The sequence below is a fragment of the Pseudorca crassidens genome, chromosome 19, assembly GCF_039906515.1.
Source record: "Pseudorca crassidens isolate mPseCra1 chromosome 19, mPseCra1.hap1, whole genome shotgun sequence".
Classification (NCBI taxonomy): Eukaryota; Metazoa; Chordata; class Mammalia; order Artiodactyla; family Delphinidae; genus Pseudorca; species Pseudorca crassidens.
In genome coordinates, this window is record NC_090314.1 from 17797585 (window position 1) to 17815152 (window position 17568).

General features: G+C 55.2%; 1 protein-coding gene across 8 annotated transcripts; it reads right to left on the reverse strand.

The window, feature by feature from the left end:
* On the reverse strand, positions 1-17392 carry ANKRD13B (ankyrin repeat domain 13B). Of its 8 annotated transcripts, XM_067715364.1 has the most exons (15): positions 16854-17126; positions 6672-6807; positions 6413-6537; positions 6280-6325; positions 5543-5686; positions 5264-5453; positions 5121-5187; positions 3946-4027; positions 3154-3218; positions 2803-2933; positions 2552-2709; positions 2275-2427; positions 1994-2157; positions 1839-1915; positions 1-1357 (listed from the first exon to the last, which is right to left on the reverse strand). In XM_067715364.1, the coding sequence occupies exons 1-15, from the start codon at positions 16965-16967 to the stop codon at positions 1120-1122; spliced, it is 1890 nt and encodes a 629-aa protein (XP_067571465.1). In that variant the 5' UTR covers positions 16968-17126; the 3' UTR covers positions 1-1119. The 8 variants fall into 8 exon arrangements, with proteins under 8 accessions (XP_067571465.1, XP_067571463.1, XP_067571467.1 ...); XM_067715362.1 differs by having other exon boundaries at positions 1839-2157; positions 16854-17132; XM_067715366.1 differs by lacking the exon at positions 16854-17126 and adding exons at positions 14847-14907; positions 16620-16695 and having other exon boundaries at positions 1214-2157.
* Positions 17393-17568: the final 176 nt, after the last annotated feature.

The window sequence follows — 17568 nt, forward strand, 5'->3', positions numbered from 1 at the left end:
TCGGGTTTGAAGCCTCTTTTATTTGTGCCTCAGAATCAGTCTGGTGCCCCTGGCATCAGGGAAGAGGGTGAGAGGAACAGCTTCCCTTTGTTGTTTTCTTCCATCGCTTTCGTGTCCCTTCCAAGCCTCACTGGCTGAGCCAGGAAGGCCAGTCCGAGAGAACCCAGACAAGGGTGTGCAGTGGGCCCCTGCCCCTGGCGGGGTCTGTGCTTCTCTGGGTGGTGGGGTGGGGCAGGGGAGAGCCGGGGGTTAGCACCATTGGATGAAGGGTTTCGGAGTCAGCCCCTGGGTGGAGGGAAAGTAGGATGCACAACCACAGAGGGCTAGCAGCAGCTGGTGGGAAGGGATGGATGGTGGTGCCAGGGCCCTGGGCGACCCCTGTGTCCAGTCTGGTGTTTGCCCCACGCCCACTATGCCTCCCCATTCGCCAAGACACCACGAGGGAGCCAGGCCTTGCCCAGACCTGGGACCACCTTGGGCACCCTCCCTGATCACAAAAACGTGCCTTGGGGATGGGGACTCCAACCTCTGGTCACCCAAAGAGAAGCTGGGACCACCCTGAGACCCGGGAGGGGTGTGGGGGCTGGGGGAGCCGGGCACCCCGCTAAGTGCACTTGACGCTGAAATGCCGGGGTGGGGGAGGAGCTGGGCCCTTGACGTGCTGGTTTGTGTCTAGGACGAAGCAGCCACACAGCACGTGGGGAGCTCAGCTGCCCCCCAGGGGTGAAGAGCGGAGATGCAAAGGCTTCACGGGCAGTGTCCTGGAGTGGGGTCAGTGAGCAGAAAGGAGGACCGGCCAGAAGGAGCAAGGGATGGAGACAGTGCTCCTCTAAGGACCGTCTCCCTCTCAAACGGCCTGTCTCCGCCCTTGGATCGGTCCGAGCCCAGGGGAGTGGGGTGGGGTCAGGATACAGCAAAGCAGGGGAGCCGTGCCAGCTGCCTCCAGGAAGGTACCCCACGGCCGGGCCGAACCCCTCCCCATCTGGTGCCGGGTGCGCCGCTACGCCCCCGAGGCGGCGGTTCGGGTCTCCGGACTCAGCTCGGAGAGCGCGCAGGAGGGGCGACTCTCGCTCCCGGGCGGGTCCCGCGGGGCGTGGCCAAGGGGCCCGGCAGTGGGCGCTACTGCTCAGTCAAAGAAAGCCGCAGGATGCGCTCCAGCTCCTCCTCCTCCTGGCGCGCGCGCCGCCGCCGCTCCTCCTGCTCCTGCGCAGACAGCTCCATTGCCAGCCGCAGCTGCTCATCGTAGCTCCGGAACACGTGGCCGCCTTGGCCTGGGCGCGGGCTCGGCCGAGGGCTGGGGACCGACGCCAGGCCCGCAGGGGTTGTGGACTGGCGCTGCGGCGTGGGCGGAGCGCTCCTGGAGTTAGGTAAGATACGTCGAGGGCTCTGGGCGCCCGTATGCGGGGCGGGAGACGGTGTGGAGGCCTCGGGACAGCGCAGGCCTCAACACTCTCCAGTGGAAGCGATGAGTCCCGCGTCACCTCCCTGGCTCCCTCCCACCCGGTAGGAGCTGACGCCAGCTCCTACAAAGCCCATCCTCCCAGTCTTCTAGAACCCCAGCCCCGACATTCTGTCTGGCGAGGGTCTGTGAAGGCTCTAAGGCCGCGTTTGGAGTACTGCTCACCCACCCCTGAGTCAGGAACGGGTGGTGGTGGTAGACGCCATCTTGAAACCAGTAGGGTCCCTGATGGCGGTACCACGGTTCCTCTGGGCCAAGAGGGGTGCTCATGCGGCAGTGTCCATACGCACCGTGACAGGGCCCTGGTGTTCTCTGTGCATGTGTATGGGAGTGGGGGAATAGGCGTCTCCAAACCCTCTCCGGACGGGCGGGCACTGACCTGTCCTGTCGGCGACCCTCGTAGGACATGGGGTGAGTGCCCGGTTTGCTGTTGGTTAGCGCCTCCCAGATGGTGACCTGGGCGGAGGCAGGGGTAAGCCAGTTAGCTGCGGCGGCACCGCAGTCCGGTGGCCCCGTGCGGCCGCGGGGACGCACCTGGTCATACTCACTGCCCGCCTCAAGCAGGCTCTGCTGGATGGCGAACTGCAGCAGGTCGTCATCGTCGTCGCGGGTGGCGGCCTCTCGCTGGCCGCCCAGCACACTGTAGCCGCGTGGGGCCTCGAACAACGCGGGGGAGATCTCGCAGCCGCGGCACGAGGCTGGGGGCGCCGGGCTGTGGGTCAGAGTGGACCAGACCTCCCCTCCCGGCCACTCCCGGGGAAGTGCTCGGTGGGGAGGGGAAGTGAGGGCGGGCTCAGGGCGGGACAGGGTCTCACTCGTGGAGCTGGAGCTGCTGACACTGGAGGAGTCACTGCCCGGGGAAGGGGTCTCGCTGCTGGGGCTGCCTCGCACCAACGGCACCGGCTCATCGCAGCCATTGAGGTTCCCGAAGGTGATACGGGCGTTGAGGATGTGGAAAATCGGGATTTCTGAGGATGCAGAAACCATCAGGCACCACCACCCACTCCCTCACACCTTAGGTACCCACTCTTTACCTCCTCTAAGCCCCATCCTCCCAATAGCTGCTCAAGGGAAATGGGGGTGGAGCCTCACCAATCTTGACAGGGAATCCTGGAGGCAGGCGCAGGGTAATGAAATCCCGGAGCTTGGCAAAAAGTGCATTGCTGACGGCCATGAGGTCAATGATGGGGGCCACCTGCTCACACAGGGACAGGGGATGCTCCTCACACAGCCACAGCTTGGCCTTGAACCTGCACCCCAGATCCCAAGGGGTGAGGGACATTGTAGAAGCCATGGCCTCCCAGCCCTGCCCACCCTTCCCCAGCACCACCACGGGGCCTCACTTCTGTGTCTTGGTGGTCAGTTCCATGGGTCGGCCCATGTCACGGTTGCCAAGCTCAAAGTTGGGATTGAAGTACTCTTCTGCGGTGATGGCAGTGGGGTTGGCTTGGCTCAGAGTCTGAGTGATCAGGGTCTGTACCACACAGGGAGGGGCTTATGAGCCCTTCTCAGTCCCCGAGGCCAGGCCAGCCACTTGGTATTACAAGCCCCGGATCTGTCCCCCCGCCACTGTGGAGCTGACAGGGCCTTGGGCATTGTGGAAAGAAAGAAAGTCCCCACAGGGTGCCTCCCAGACTTTCTCCTGATCCCCAACCAAACCCTTCCACAGAGGGGTACCCCTTGAACACACTCACCCCATTTTGGGGGCCCCCATGCTGCTCAGCAATTCCCAGGAAGGACTGCAGAGGTGTCTTACAGCCTGCAAGAAATATGGCATTTCAGAGGACACTGCAGTCCTCAGAAGTGACAGCACCCAAGACCCAGGGAGGAGGCTGGTCCCTGGAGGGAGGGAGGATTGCTCGCCCACACCACACACCCAGGCACCTTCACCTGAAGGTGATTGAGGACTCCAAGGGGCAGGGGCAGGGGCAGGACCACCATAAGCACAGCTGGAATAAAAGTAGGCCTGGGGCTCAGGAGAAACTTCCAAAAGTATTTTGGGGTATGCATGTGTATGTGTTTTCCTTCAGGTGCATCCACGTTAACTTCATTTTGTTCTCTTGTGAGGTGGGAATTATGCCTATCCACTTTAGACAGACTAACTGGTGCCCAGAGAGTCAGTTGTAGTATCAGTGGGCACAGAGAATCAGTGGCAGGGCCCCTGTCCTTCTGCCTAGGGTATGTCCCACTAGACTAGAATGGCCAACAAACAGTGTACATGACATTCCCCCCTGCCCCAAATCCAATGCAGATATTAGTAATCGATTGTAGCATTCCTTCCCGTTGAGCCCAAATGTTGCCTTAGAATCTTAACAGCACTCTAGGCAACAACTACCGATCACTAGGATTTGGCACTTGAATTGAAACCTATTTGCCTGAATAAGCTATCCTGGCTCTTGCTAGGATGTCAGAGGAAATACCGATGGAGGTGCTTGAGTGGGGCTGGTTCCTCCCCCCCACTCCCCCATCCACCTCTTCCTCATTACCTTTGACCTTGCCCTTGTGCTGTTCTGAAAGATGCTCTGTCCGTGTCCGGGTGATGAGCTCCACATTGGATGCCCCATATACCTGGGGACAGATGAGGAAAGGACTCACAGACAGCTTTGGTACCCCTACCCTGCCCCTAAGGGCGTTATGAACACTTCCTACAAAGAACGGTCAGGGGAGGGGGGTGCTGTCAGTTCCAATCTCCAGGCCTTTGGGCAAGTAATTATATGAAGTTATTCATTCAGTTCTCTTATTCATTCAACAAACATTTTGTGAGGAGCCTTTATAAGCCAGGCACTGAGGCAGCCGTCAGGGATACAGTGGTGAACAAGCATGGCCAGACATGATCCTTGCCCTCTTGAGGCTCACAATCAAGAAGACAATGGACAGTAATAACACAGTGTGATACATGCTCTAATGGGGAGAGCACAGGACTGTGGGACCAAAAACCAGAGGCCACAGCCCAGCCTGTGAAGCAGGGAAGGCTTCCAGGAGGAAACAATGACACAGAAACTTGCATTGGTTAGACCCTTCACCACATGGCCCCACATGGGTGATATGGGGGTCCCAGAGTGACTGCTGGGCGTCCCCCACAACAGTCTTCTTAGGGGTAAAGGCCTGGCTTTGGAGTCAGCCAGCTGGGTCTGAAGTTTAGCTCTGGGCAACCTTGTACTGGCCACTTAGTCACTCCAAGCCCCTGCTTCATCATAAAATGCGCCAGTACCCTACTTCATAGAGTTGTGAAGATTAAATGGGAAATGGTGGAAAGGGCTCGATAAACCTCTGTAAAATGGGAATAATAATAGCATCTACCCGAAAGGGTTGTCGTGAGGATTAAATGAGTGTGTGTGTGTGTGTGTGTGTGTGTGTGTGAGAGAGAGAGACATACACACATATATACATAGACGTGTGTGCATGTGTACATAGACACACATACATACATACAAGTACATACATTTAAAATGTCAGAACAGAGCCTTGAGCATGAACATAATATTTGGTGCTCAATAAATGCCGGCCATTCTCATCAGTTGCCTCTTAGTCTCATGACCTTGCCTCCACGCTGCATTGCCTCTGCACCTCCAAGGCCGAGAAAGCATGGTCAGGAAACCCCTGCCCAGCTCGCTATAGGCAAGAGTGTGGTGGGGCTGGCACCCGGGAGCTATGACCTCACCTTGGCTTCATACCCATTCACCATCTCGGTCTTCTCGCTGCGCCAGCCCAGGATGCCGGTCTTGTTCCTAGGGAAGCAGCGTGGTCTCGGTGAGGGGGCATCCACCGGGCTGGCTCCAGGCTTCCGAGGCCATGCCCACTCACCTCTCAAAGGAGATGTTCTTGGTGTCGAGCTGCGTGGTGACGACGGGTGCGGTGAGCCGGCTCAGCACCTGCTCCTCGGTGGGCTGGGCAGCAGCCAGCAGTAGCTCACGGTCCTGCCCAGCCAGAGCCAGGGTCTCTGTGTACACCACCCGGCGGTCGTGGTCAATCTCCATGACCACGGCGCTCGTGTCTGCCAGCCGCAGAATAGCACAGGGGGTCAGGGGTCTCAGGGGGCTGTGCCCAGCCTCCCCACCCTGCCCCATTTCCCGCCTGCCTGACCTTGGCCCCTGAAGACAAAGCTGCGGTTCCCTCGCTGCCACGTCATGTGGTCAAAGCCCAGAAGTGTGGTGTCTACCCGAAGGTTCTGCCCACTCTTCCACACCTTGTAGGTGTCACTGGGGCAGATCTTGGACACCAGGGGCACTAGGTTGAAGAGAAGGTCAGAGGTGGCTTCAGTTTGTCTGGCCCACCACTCTCGGCCACCTCAGAGCATGGGGGTCAGGGTCAGGAGTGTGGCTGGAAAAGGGTAAGGGAACCGGTGGGAAAGCAGCCCCTGCCCCAGTCCCCCCCTACAAATGTAGACCACAGGCACTCAGAAATGAACCACCTGAGGCTGGGGACAGGCATGACTCGGCCACCACCAAGTCCCTAGTATCCACCATTTAATTCACTCACTCAACCTTTCATCTAGTCTTCCAACAAATATTTATTAAACACCTGCTATGTGCCAGGCACTGGGGATACAACATTGAACAAGACAGGACCCCTGCCCTCTTGGAGCTCACCTTCTAGTAAGGGGTGACAGGTAACAAACAAATGAGCCAGTCATTACAAAGTGAAGGAAATAATGGAATCAATAGAGGCATCGTGGAAAGGCCTCAGGAAGAGGTAGCAATGAGCTGAGAGCTAAGAGGTGAGAAGGAGCCATGGGAGAGCGATGGGAAGAGTGCTCAAGACAGGGAAGCAGCAAGTGCAGAAGCCCTGAGGTGGGAGAGGCCCCCGTCAGCCCCTCTTACCCCAGCTAGTGAACTCCCATTTCATCTCCACGTAGAAGTCCTGGGCCTGGAGGATGAAGAGGAGAGTGGCTAAGCCTGCGGTAGAGATAGTGTTCAAAGACCGTGGTGGGGAGGCTGAGAAGCTGGACCTCACCTTGCGCAGCTTCTCCAGGAGCACAGGGATGCCTGCCAGCCGCTTCACCACCCGCTGGTAGTCCCGGTACCGCAGCACCAGCTGCACCAGCTCCAGGTCCCGGGTACTCACAGCTTCCTGAAGCACTGGGGGCGGGGTGTGGGCAAGAGGCGATGTCACAGGGCAGGACCCTGCCTTGGGCTCCCTTCAGCCAATCAGAGGTGAGGATATGATGCCGGGAGACCCAGGCTGTGGGGCAGGGGTGAGTAGGGGTGCCCACCTGTCCAGCCGCTGCGATTCTCCCTGCCCACATCTGCGCCGTGTGCCAGGAGCACGCGGGCACACTCGAGGTGCCCCAGGGTGGTGGCCAAGTGCAGGGGAGTCCGCCCACGGGGATCCAGCTGCTCGATGTCCACCTGGAAGAGGTGAAGAGGTTGCCCTGGTCACTTCTGAGGTAGCCCATCTAAGCCTAACAGCCGCTAGGCAGGCAGCAACCACCTAGCTGTCCTGTCTTGCCCATCTCAGAAGGCAATGGAAAAAACAGACACAATGAGCTGGGGTCAGGTGAGGGGAAAGGGGCTTGCAGGAGAGGGCAGGAAGTAACTCTGAGAAAGGGAAGGACTTCCTTTCCTGTCCACCTAGGTGCCCTGACTGGGTTCACTCTTCCAAGGCCCAGCGGGCTGCCTGTGAAGAGTAAGCCTGGGGCCAAAGTGTGGTCTAGAAAGACCCTTGGCCAGGGAGGGCACCTGAGACAGGACCTATCCTAGGGGTCCAAGACCACACCTTCAGGAAGGGCCACCAATTTAGATCATTGACATTATCCCTGAGAGGTTTAGCAAACAGTTGCAGTAATACATTGATAAGAATGAAAGAATATGTTCATGGTACAACTTCAAACCCATGTCCTATGCCTATGGGACACTATGTATTAACATTTTTTATAAATACTATTATTGTTTTGTGAATAACATGATTATATTACATGAGATTTTTGTTGCATGATAAAAGCACATGTTTGTTAAATATTTAGATATATTTCAGGAAACTACGACTTCTGCTTAAATACGTGAACTGACTACATGTATGTAACTCCTTTTCTCCTCCCCAAAACTTGATTAAAATGCCAGGAAAAGGCTTCTACTCCAATATGGTGAGATAACTGAAATTACCCTCCCACCAAACAGAGAAAGCTATTGCTTCAAAATATATGAAATAATTGTTTCCAGACATTAGGCAACAATTAGTCCAGGACTGTGATCCCTGAAGTAAGAGAAGCAAACAAGGTGGGCTCTATGATTGCCTAAGTTTCTACTTGGAGGAATATTCCAGACAGCAGTTCAGGTAGGGGAATCCCCAGCAGAGCATGGTAGTCTTGCTGAGGAGTTAAGGAGAGAGATAGGAGTTCAGGGAGGCTGAGGTAGCTAGAAGGTGCAGGGCAGAGTTCCAGGAAGAAGTGAGCTATGTAAAAAAAAAAAAAAAAAAGCTCCAGAAATCTGCATATGGTCCGTTTGAGTCTTTGCTGAATACTAAACTTCACATGTGTGGAGTGAAACTCAACAAAACCAGGCAGAAAAGGAACAACAGGCTGATAAATTCTCAGAGCTCACCCATGGTAGGGAGACATTCAAGCTCCAACCTGCTAGAGTAGAGAGTCCTTGTTGATTACCCAGGGTATTCAAGAGACCCAAGAAGGGTTATACCTTAGGAGCAGGAATCCTATCCCAAGAGAAAAGGCTCACCCAGACCTAATCTAGTAAAGATTAAAAATAAGCTCCAAAGGATCAAACTGATTTGAAAGTAAGTTAGGCTGCCAGAACAAAGTCTAACAGTCTCTAATGGAAGACAACAATATCCCGATGCTTAACATCACAGCATTTACAATGTCCAACATCCAGTTAAAAATGACTAGACAAGCACAGAAGTAGGAAAATATAAAACCCATAATAAGGAGAAAAATCATTTAATAGAAACAAAGATGAATGGCTCAATATGCTCAAAAGTTTAAAGAAAAACACAACATTCACAGGGAAAGCAATGGGAGATAAAAAGTACAATATCTGAAATGAAATTTTCACTGGATAGCATTAACAGTAGACTAGACACTACGGAATAAAAAGAAAATCAGTGAATTTAAAGATACAGCAACAGAACTGCACAAACTGAAGAACAGAGGAGAAACAAAGTATCAAAAAACATTCAAACAGCCTCAGCAATCTGTGAGACACTATAAGGCATTCTAACATATGTATAATTGGAGTCCACAGGATAGGATAAGGAAGTGGAGGAATAAGACAAATTTAAAGAAATAGCCAAAAAATTTCCAAATTTGATTTTAAAAAAACTACTGTAGTAAGTTGAATGGTGGTGCTCCCACAAAACATATGTCTGCATCCTAACTGCTAGAACCTGTGAATGTGGCCTTAATTGGAAAAAGGGTCTTTGCAGATATAATTAAGTTAAGGATCTTAAAATGAGATCAGCCTGAATTATCCAGGTAGGCCCTAAATCCAGTTTATAAAACACACACACACAGAAGTTCCATGTGAAGATGCAGGCAGAGACTGAAGTTACGCAACCACAAGCCAAGGAATGCTTGGAGCCGCCAGAAGCTTGAAGAGACAAGGAAGGATTCTCCCCTAGAGACTTTGGAAGGAGTGGAGCTGATACCTTGAAGCTGGGCTTCTAACATGATGAGAGAATACATTTTTGTTGTTTTAACCCACCCAGTCTGTGGTAATTTGTTGCAGAAACTAATACAATGATAAATCCACAGAACCAAGGAACTCGATGAATCCCAAGGAAGAAAAACACCAAAAAACCTACGCCAAGGCCCATCATAATCAAATGCTGAAAACTAATGATAAAAAGAAAATCTTAAAAGTATTTAAAAATTTTTTTTATTGGAGTATAGTTGATTTACAATGTTGTGGAAAGGATTTTGAGAATTGAGACACGCTATGTATATAAGGACAAATATAGGAAATACTACATAATTTTCACCAGTAACCATGCAAGCTAGAAGACAACAGAATGAAATCTTTGAAGTGCTGGCGAAACAACTGTCAACCTAGAATGCTATATCCTGTGAAAAATATACTTCAAAAATGAAATGGGGGAATAAAGACTTTTATGGACAAACAAGAGCTAAGAGAATTTATCACCAGAAGACATGAAAGAAATGTTAAATGAAGTTATTCAAGTGGAAGGAAAATGATACCAGATGGAAACTTAGATCTATACAAAGTAATGAAGATTGCCTCAAAAGGTAAATGTGTGATGGACTTCCCTTGTGGTGCAGTGGTTAAGACTCTGCACTCCCAATGCGGGGGGCCCAGCTTCGATCCCTGGTCAGGGAGCTAGATCCCACATGCATGCTGCAACTAGGAGTTCACATGCTGCAACTAAGGAGCCTGCCTGCTGCAACTAAGACCCGGCACAACCACATTAAAAAAATAAAGAAAAGTAAATGTGTGAGTAAGTATAAGAATGCCAATAAAATATTTAAAACCCACAAGAAAGTGGCTGGGGCATCACAGTTGACTTAAGGGAACAGAAGGTACTAGAACCCAAGCATTCACAGAGGGAAACCCCAGTGATTAGCAAGCTAGATTCCCCCCTTAGCACCCTTGACAGGTGCAGAACATGCAGGCAGTGGGAACAGCAGGGGTAGGAGAAAGGCTCAGGACTGAATACAGGGGTGTCTGGTTAAAATTCAGAACCCCCTCCCCAATCTTGTAAAGCTGGGAGATGTCCCCCCTTCCTCTCCACAGGATGCCAGGGGTGTATTCTTTATAGAAATTGAGCTTCAGATGTACTGAACTCGGACATTGGTCTGAGGATGAGGTCACGGGACTGAAAACTGGTGAACAGTGAAAGCCCAGTCCCTTCCCTGCCTCAAGTCCTGAACCACGGGCAGCCAGACTGCACATAACACTGCCCCTATCCTACCCCTAGCAGGAGACTGGAGAATTCTTTCTTGCAGGAACCAGAGGCACCACAGACCTCTGGGTACAGAAATCTGGGGATCCTACCAATAAGCAGGCCAGTCATCTTAGAGCAGCACCCATCCGTTAATAAGCTCCACACCCCCCATCCTTAAATATGCCCCAAGAGCCGAGGGTGACTGGACACTTGAGGAAAGCTGCCAACCTGAAAGATACCAAAACATGCAAATAGATGCTAAAAACCCAGAGGAAACAACTGCCAATGCAGGAAACAGAAGAAAAAAAATTTGGGGGGGGGGACAGTAAGTTACACCCTGAGAAAAATATGGAAAGGAAATTGAATTCATGAAACAAAAGGGGACGTTCTGACCTGTGACTTCTTTCTCTTGCTTTTTTTTTTTAATTAAGGGTACTTGAATGAATTTATTTATTTATTTATTTATTTTTGGCTGTGTTGGGTCTTCGTTTCTGTGCGAGGGCTTTCTCTAGTTGTGGCAAGTGGGGGCCACTCTTCATCGCGGTGCGCGGGCCTCTCACTGTCGCGGCCTCTCTTGTTGCGGAGCACAGGCTCCAGACACACAGGCTCAGTAGTTGTGGCTCACGGGCCCAGTTGCTCCGCGGCATGTGGGATCTTCCCAGACCAGGGCTCGAACCCGTGTCTCCTGCATTAGCAGGCAGATTCTCAACCACTGCGCCACCAGGGAAGCCCTCCCTTGCTTTCTTTATGCCAGCCATACCTGGACAGCTTTACCTGCCCCAGTTCTCCCATCACAGTAAACGGCACCTCAGTTCACTCCCTTTCCAGGTAAGAAACATTAGGACTGTTTTTATCTCTTCTTTTTCTCTCACCTTCCATATCTAACCCATCAGTAAAATTTGACCTTACAGGCTGTACCTTCAAAATAGATCCAAAGTCATCTTAGTTTTCACCACCTTCAGGCTACCCTCCTGGTCGTGGCCACCCCATCTGTCACCTCATTCCGCCCACTCTTCTCTTGGTTCCTCAGGTCTGTTCTTCACAGGGCCCATCATAGGTGCTGTCCATTCTGTGAAATATTCCTCAGGTCCTGACGCCCCTTAGCTCAAAATCTCTCCACGGCTTCCCATCCAGTTGAGAAAAGAATCCTGGACATCTCTTTGAACTCACATGCTCTCCCATCTCTCCAAGCTCCACTCCTGCATATCAGCCTTCTCCGGAACCATCTTCTCCTGGGTACTAGCAGCCACAAAGCTGCTTCTCTCACTTCATTCAGGCCACCGCTCACATGTCACCTCCTTAGAAAGGCTGGTCCTGACAACCCATCTCAAATGTCAGTTGCTATCTATCTATCTATTGTCCCTTATCCTGCTCTAGTTCTCTCCCAACATTGAAGTGCTTATTTATTTTTTCATTGTCTCCCTCTCCTAGACTGTGAGCCCCACAGAGGGACGGTCTGTCTTGTTCAGGGCTACATCCCCAGTCTCTGGACAGCCTCTGGCACATAACTGGTGCTTGATAAATGCTTATTAAACAAATGCATAGATGACTTTTTAAGGGACATGGGGAAGGAAGGCAAGGCAGTAAAGTGTAAAATTGATTAACCGGTAAATACTTGTAGAGGTATATTGCTTATAATTATGGAGGCAAATACCAGAACAGCCTAAAGAGTTCAAAGTGGTTGCCTCTGGGAGGAGTGGGAAAGTAGTGAGGACTGCTACCTTCTAGCAACAGTTACATATTTTAAACATGAGTGGGAACTCCTTCGTCAAAAATAAGACATTTAAAATAATTCAGGTTTATATAATTTGTATAACCCTGTGTTGGCATTTCTTCATTTCTAAATATACTGGGAGCCTCAAAAAAACCCCAAAACTGTGCGTGGCCCTTGTGAGCGGCCCCCCTGCTGCTGCTCTACATGAGCTCCCCAGAGGGGAGGAGAGCCTCTTACTGGTTGAGCTGGGCCCCTCAGGGTCCGACCTGGGTGGGGTCCTGAGTCCTGGGGTGGGAGTGATGCAGGATCCATAGACCCTGAGCTGGCTGGGTCATGGGGGGTGTCAGGAAGAGGCCTTCCCATGGGGCCGCAGCCCAGCCACCCATGCCTCCCACCGGCCCCGCCCCAGATGCTGCTGCCGCTAACAAGGCCCCAGGGAGCCAGCAGGGCCCGGTCCCAGGGCTCCAGATGCCGCCTGCCTCCTTCCTCCTCAGGTGCCCCAGCTCCAGGCTCCACAGAGAGGCTGGCACTGCCTGCCAGGCAGGGGTGCCCTCCCTACCCACACTCCACAGGAACTCTCCCGACTCCCCAGGGTCCCCAAGACACCGCTGTCTTCCGGGGCCGACATCAGCCCTGCGTACTGTCAGCCGAGCCCCAGAGGAGTTTCCCCCTCCCGTCCCAAGCCGGGCCTGCAGTGGCAGAAGCACCTTGCTGGGGGCCCAGGCGGGAGAATTCATTAACTTCCTCGGCAGAGGCCTGCTATTTAATTGCTGGAATGAAAAGGTTTCCCAGGAAACCCAATAGCCAGCCCTCCCCACCAAGAGAGCGGAAACTCTGCACCCCAGCGGGCCTCAGCTGGAGCCCAAAGCAGGGGTCTTTCGAGCTTAGGAGCTGGGGCTCCCTGAGCAGAGTCTCCCTGCTTCCCCTCAGGCACCTGCCTGCACACACACACTCGTACCTGCCTGCACACACACACCTGCATGCACACACACACTCGTACCATAAGGACACACACTCTTACTCCTGCCTCCACACTCACTGTACATGTGCACCCCTAAGTGTACAAGCACATGTGTGCCCAGCTGGCCTCTACTCATGTAACACACGTATTTGCCAGCACATTTGCACATGCACACTCCTTGAACCCACATGGGCTAGCAGGGTATTTTTCAAAGTTGTTTAGCATTAGCAGAGTCCTTTTGGTAGGTGAAATCTTATAAGAACATTCCGAATGTACAGACTAAACACAGGTGCTGGAGAAGCAAGGTGAGGGGCCCAGAGCCTGGGGCCCCTTGCCTGCTCAGCCTGCGGCTCCCTTCCTTGCCCCGCTCCATCCCCCAGCCCCAGGGAAGACAGCCAGAGTCTGGTATGGCCACTGCTCCTCTGCTCTCCCACCAGGCAGGCCTGAGCTCACTCAACGGGGGGGAGGGAGGCAAGATGCTTCCCCAAGTGGAGTTGGGCCAGTGGGGGTGGCACCTGCTGACTCCCCCTCCGCCCTGCCCCCTCCACCCGCCCCTCCGCCCACCCCCTCCACCTGCCCCTCCGCCCAAGCCCTCCATCCTGCCCCACACAGCCCCTCCCCCTCATCCCAGACACATGGATATTTGGTTTCTAGGGTTTGTGGCTCCCTCTCCTGAGCTTCCCGACTCATCAGCTGTGGTGACGGCCCATACCCAGGACTGCCTACTTTGCGAGGAGAAGGGATCACAGGTGCTCCTGGCACAACAGGTACTTAGGGTGAGGCAGCCTCTGTCTGAGTATCCGGGGGCCCCACGATCCCATCTCACCTGCCTCTAGGTCAGAAGGATGAACCAGGGAAAGCAGGAAGGAGGACCATGGTGGAGGCAGCCGCCAGAAGAAAGAAAATGTTTCTCTAGGACCACAGTCCAGCCCCCTCCAGAGTGCCTGTTGCCTGGGAAGAATCCTGCTCTCCTTGGCCCTCCCACAGGGAGCTATTCAGTCTAACCTCCACCTCCCACCCCCAGGGAACACCAGGGACGCGTGACTCCAAAACCAAGGCCATGCCCAGCTGTCTGGACCTCAGGCCTCGTGCCAGCCAAGGGGGAACTGGCACATCCACTACCCTACAACCCCCTGCCCCCTCCCAACCTGGCAGAGCAGGTGTGTGGCAGGAAGCAGGGCACCCAGCAACCATTGTATTGCTGGGCATTGGCTAGGGGTGATCATGGACTCTTCCCTTCACCAAAAAACACCCGCTGAGCACCTCCCATCTCCCCGCCACTCCCTGCTTCCAGGCCCCATGAACCTGCTCAGAAGCCTGCCGTGCCATCCCCCTCCTCCTTGGCCAGCATTGCCAAGCCTGCCCACGGGAGGGCTTCTGCAGGGCTTTCTTGGAGTGAAGAAGAGGCAGCTATGACAAGTGAAGACCAGGGAAACCCAGCTGCTGTGTGTTTGAGGAAAACCCAGCTGTTTTCTGTGACAGTGGGTGCCAGAAGGACCAGAGATCAGGGACCCCCAGATGAGATGCCTGGGGTCTACCGGGTTTCATTATGATGTTAAGTGGCTGCCCCCAGACCCATCACTGCAGGAAATGGCTGGGGTGGGCATCCTCAGTTCTCCCTGGGAGTCTGAGGCCCTGGGGACTGAGCAGTGCACATCTGGATGCAAGCATCACTCTGGGTCAGTCCTGGAGTCGAAATACAGCCAGGGGGCTCTCCCACCCAGACTGACTGGCATTCCCCTTCTTGGCACCCCTGACTCCTTTATGGTTGAAGAAGGGTTTAATCTCAACCAATGCCCTATATTCCCCCTGGCTGGATCAGGGCAGGCAGTATCCGTTTCAGGAAGACAAAAACTCACCAGGGTGAGGGGATGAGTGGGTGGGGATGGGGTGAACCTGGTCCCTGGTTTCTGTGGCAGCCTGAGGGGAGCAAAGAGGAACACACTCAGTGGTCCAGACCACCCCTACCTGCAGCGGGTTCCAGTGCTCCCCATGCAGCCTCACCCCAGGAAGATGACTGCTGACCTGAGGACTGTCAATCAGAGAGGCCTGGGTGAAAAAGCCTTTTCTTCTAAGGCATTCTGCCTCTCTCCAATCTCTGCAAGAAAAGGACCACCCACCCCTTGGGCAAGGGAGTGTGACTGAGGTGATCCGGACATTCAGCCACTAGCCTTCTTCCTAACAATTCTTCTACCAACCATCAACCATCCCATTGGGAAGTTCCTCTCAGATCATACTTAAATCCCTCCAGCTGTAACCTCTATCAGAGGCTTGTCTTCTCTTGCCCTCAAGGGGAGGAAAGCAGAGAATGAGCCAGAAGAGGCTGGACTGTTTTAGCACCCTGCACATCACACTGTACTTCCCTGTTCACACTTGCTTCACCAGAACGGGGTTTCCTGGAGGGCATGGGCTGTGCCTGGTTTGTTCATCTCTGTCCCGCAGGATCCACCACTCTGACCTCGCTTCCGTTACCAGTGGCTGCAAACCACTTCCTTTATGATGGATAAACAGAGATGTGGTCTGAGGAGCAACCTGGAGCATCCTTGTGAAAGCAGAGGTAGAATGGAAGTAGACACCCCGACCAGAGATGGAGGCTCAGGTCACCCCAACACTTCCTGGGACTGCTATGCAGAGCTGGGTGCTGCACTGGTCTGAGGGCTCAGTGGTGGAATTCAGAGACACACTCTGACCCTCACTTTGCTCACCATCTGGGGATGTCCTGCTCTCCACCTCACTCTTCCCTTGGGAAGCAGACAGCTCCTCAAACTGAACTTCCTGTGACTCAGGAAGTGGCCCTCAAAAGGCATATTCCCAAAGGGACAACGCCTTAGCAAACCACTCCCAGCCCAGGGCCCCAGGATCTCAGATCTAGGCCAAGTCTGCAGGCCTCAACTGGAGACAAACCAGGGCAGGCTGGGCCCAGCTCTCGCTCCTGCCTCCCCACCCTGGAGGGTTAGTCGTCCATGCCACGAGTGCCTACCTGTGCCTGAAGGCCAACGGCGGAGTTGGGAACTACTTGTGACCTGTGCCTGCCTGCCTGCCTGCCCTGGTCCTAAAGAACGGCCAGGAGACCCCATCCCTTACCTTATCTTCTTGGAGGCCACCGCCCAGCCAAAGCTGGCTGACCCACCCATTCTCACTGACTAGAGGAACCTGGTAGCCTGCTCTGTGTGCAAACCCTCGAATCCTGCCAGAGTCCAAAGGGCCCCTCGCTTCCTCAGCGCCTAGAAGCCAGGCCCCAGCACCAGAGGGCAGGAGAGCGCCTTTCAGCACCTGGACAAGGCCCTACAGGGCTAAAGCCAAGAGGGTCTCTCTCTTTACTCCCCATTCCTGAGCCGGGTCTGAGGGATCCAGGGGCTCTGCCCAGTCTGAGCAAACAGATAAGCGCTCATCGTGAGGGTAGAGGGCACTGGGTGGGGCTGGAATGTCTGGGAGTGTCACAGCCTCTTTGATCCTTGACCCGTGACCCCATCCCTACGCAGGCCTTGCCCACCTCCGCACACTCACGCGGGAGGTGTTGCTGCCGAGCTGAGTGGGGCGGACTCTCCTACCGCGTGGAACACAGATGGAGCCGACAGCCCCTCCCCGCAGCCCTCACTGCCCCCGCGGAGGAGGGGCACGGCGTCCCCTACCCCAATCTGGGAGGGTCCGGAGCACGTGTGGGCCGCCAGTCCGGGCCGGAGGGAAGCGGGCGGGGGCCGCTCCCATCACCCTCTCCGGGTCAACAGCACAAAAGCGGCGGCTGCGAACAAAGAAGCGCTGCAAACTCGCCAGGGGGGCGGGACAGCCCGCGCCGCGCCCCCTCCCCAAGCCGGGCGGGCGTGCCCGGCCATGGGGTCCTCGCGGCGCCCCGACGGCGCTCTTACCTGGCCGGCGCGGACCTTTTTCTCCAGCTCGCGGTGGCGGTTGTGCCACACGAGGTAGTGCAGCGGGTACTTGCCCTCGGGCCCCTTCCTGGCGGAGGCGTTGGCGGGGATCATCGCCCGCTCCTCATGCCGGGGCCGCGGCGCCCGGCCCGGGAGGAGGGACCGCGCCAGAGCCAGGGCCCGGAGCCGCGGGGCGGGGGGCCAGCGCTGCTTGCTCGCAGGGCTGCGGCTCGGGCATGTGCTAGCGGCGCCGGCGGGCGGGGGTGGCGCGCCCGGAACGGTGCGGGCGGCGCGGGCCGCGGGCGTCCTCGCGAGGCGGCGGGCTGCGCGGAGAGGCCCCCACCCGCCCGGAGAGGGCGCGGGCACTCGGCGGCGCGGCGCGGACTCGCGCCTCGCCTCCCACACCCCCGCGTACAAAGACGCTGCTCGGCCGAGGGAGCAGGCGCCCACAGCGGGCGCGGGGGCGCACGGGGCGAGGGCCCCAGGGACGCCGCCACCGCCGCCGCAGGGACGCGCGCCCGCAGCTGCATAGCCCGGCCCTCAGCCCGAGCGGTCGGCTAGGGATGCGGGGATGCGGGGGAGAGAGGAGGGGGACGTGGGTGCCCTGGGCAGTGCTTGTTATAACTCGGCCCCGCGGCATCATGGGGCTTGTAGTCCGCCTCGTGGAACTGGGGGTGGCGAGTGACCGGAGAAGGTCCCGCAGTGGCCCCCTGAT

Coding starts and splice junctions, on each gene's coding strand:
- ANKRD13B (XM_067715359.1), bottom strand. CDS start 16,967: ATGATCCCCGCCAACGCCTCCGCCAGGAAGGGGCCCGAGGGCAAGTAC. Junction 5,188..5,263: donor AAGAACATCTCCTTTGAGAG/GTGAGTGGGCAT, acceptor CTGCTTCCCTAG/GAACAAGACCGGCATCCTGG. Junction 2,428..2,551: donor AGGATTCCCTGTCAAGATTG/GTGAGGCTCCAC, acceptor CTGCATCCTCAG/AAATCCCGATTTTCCACATC.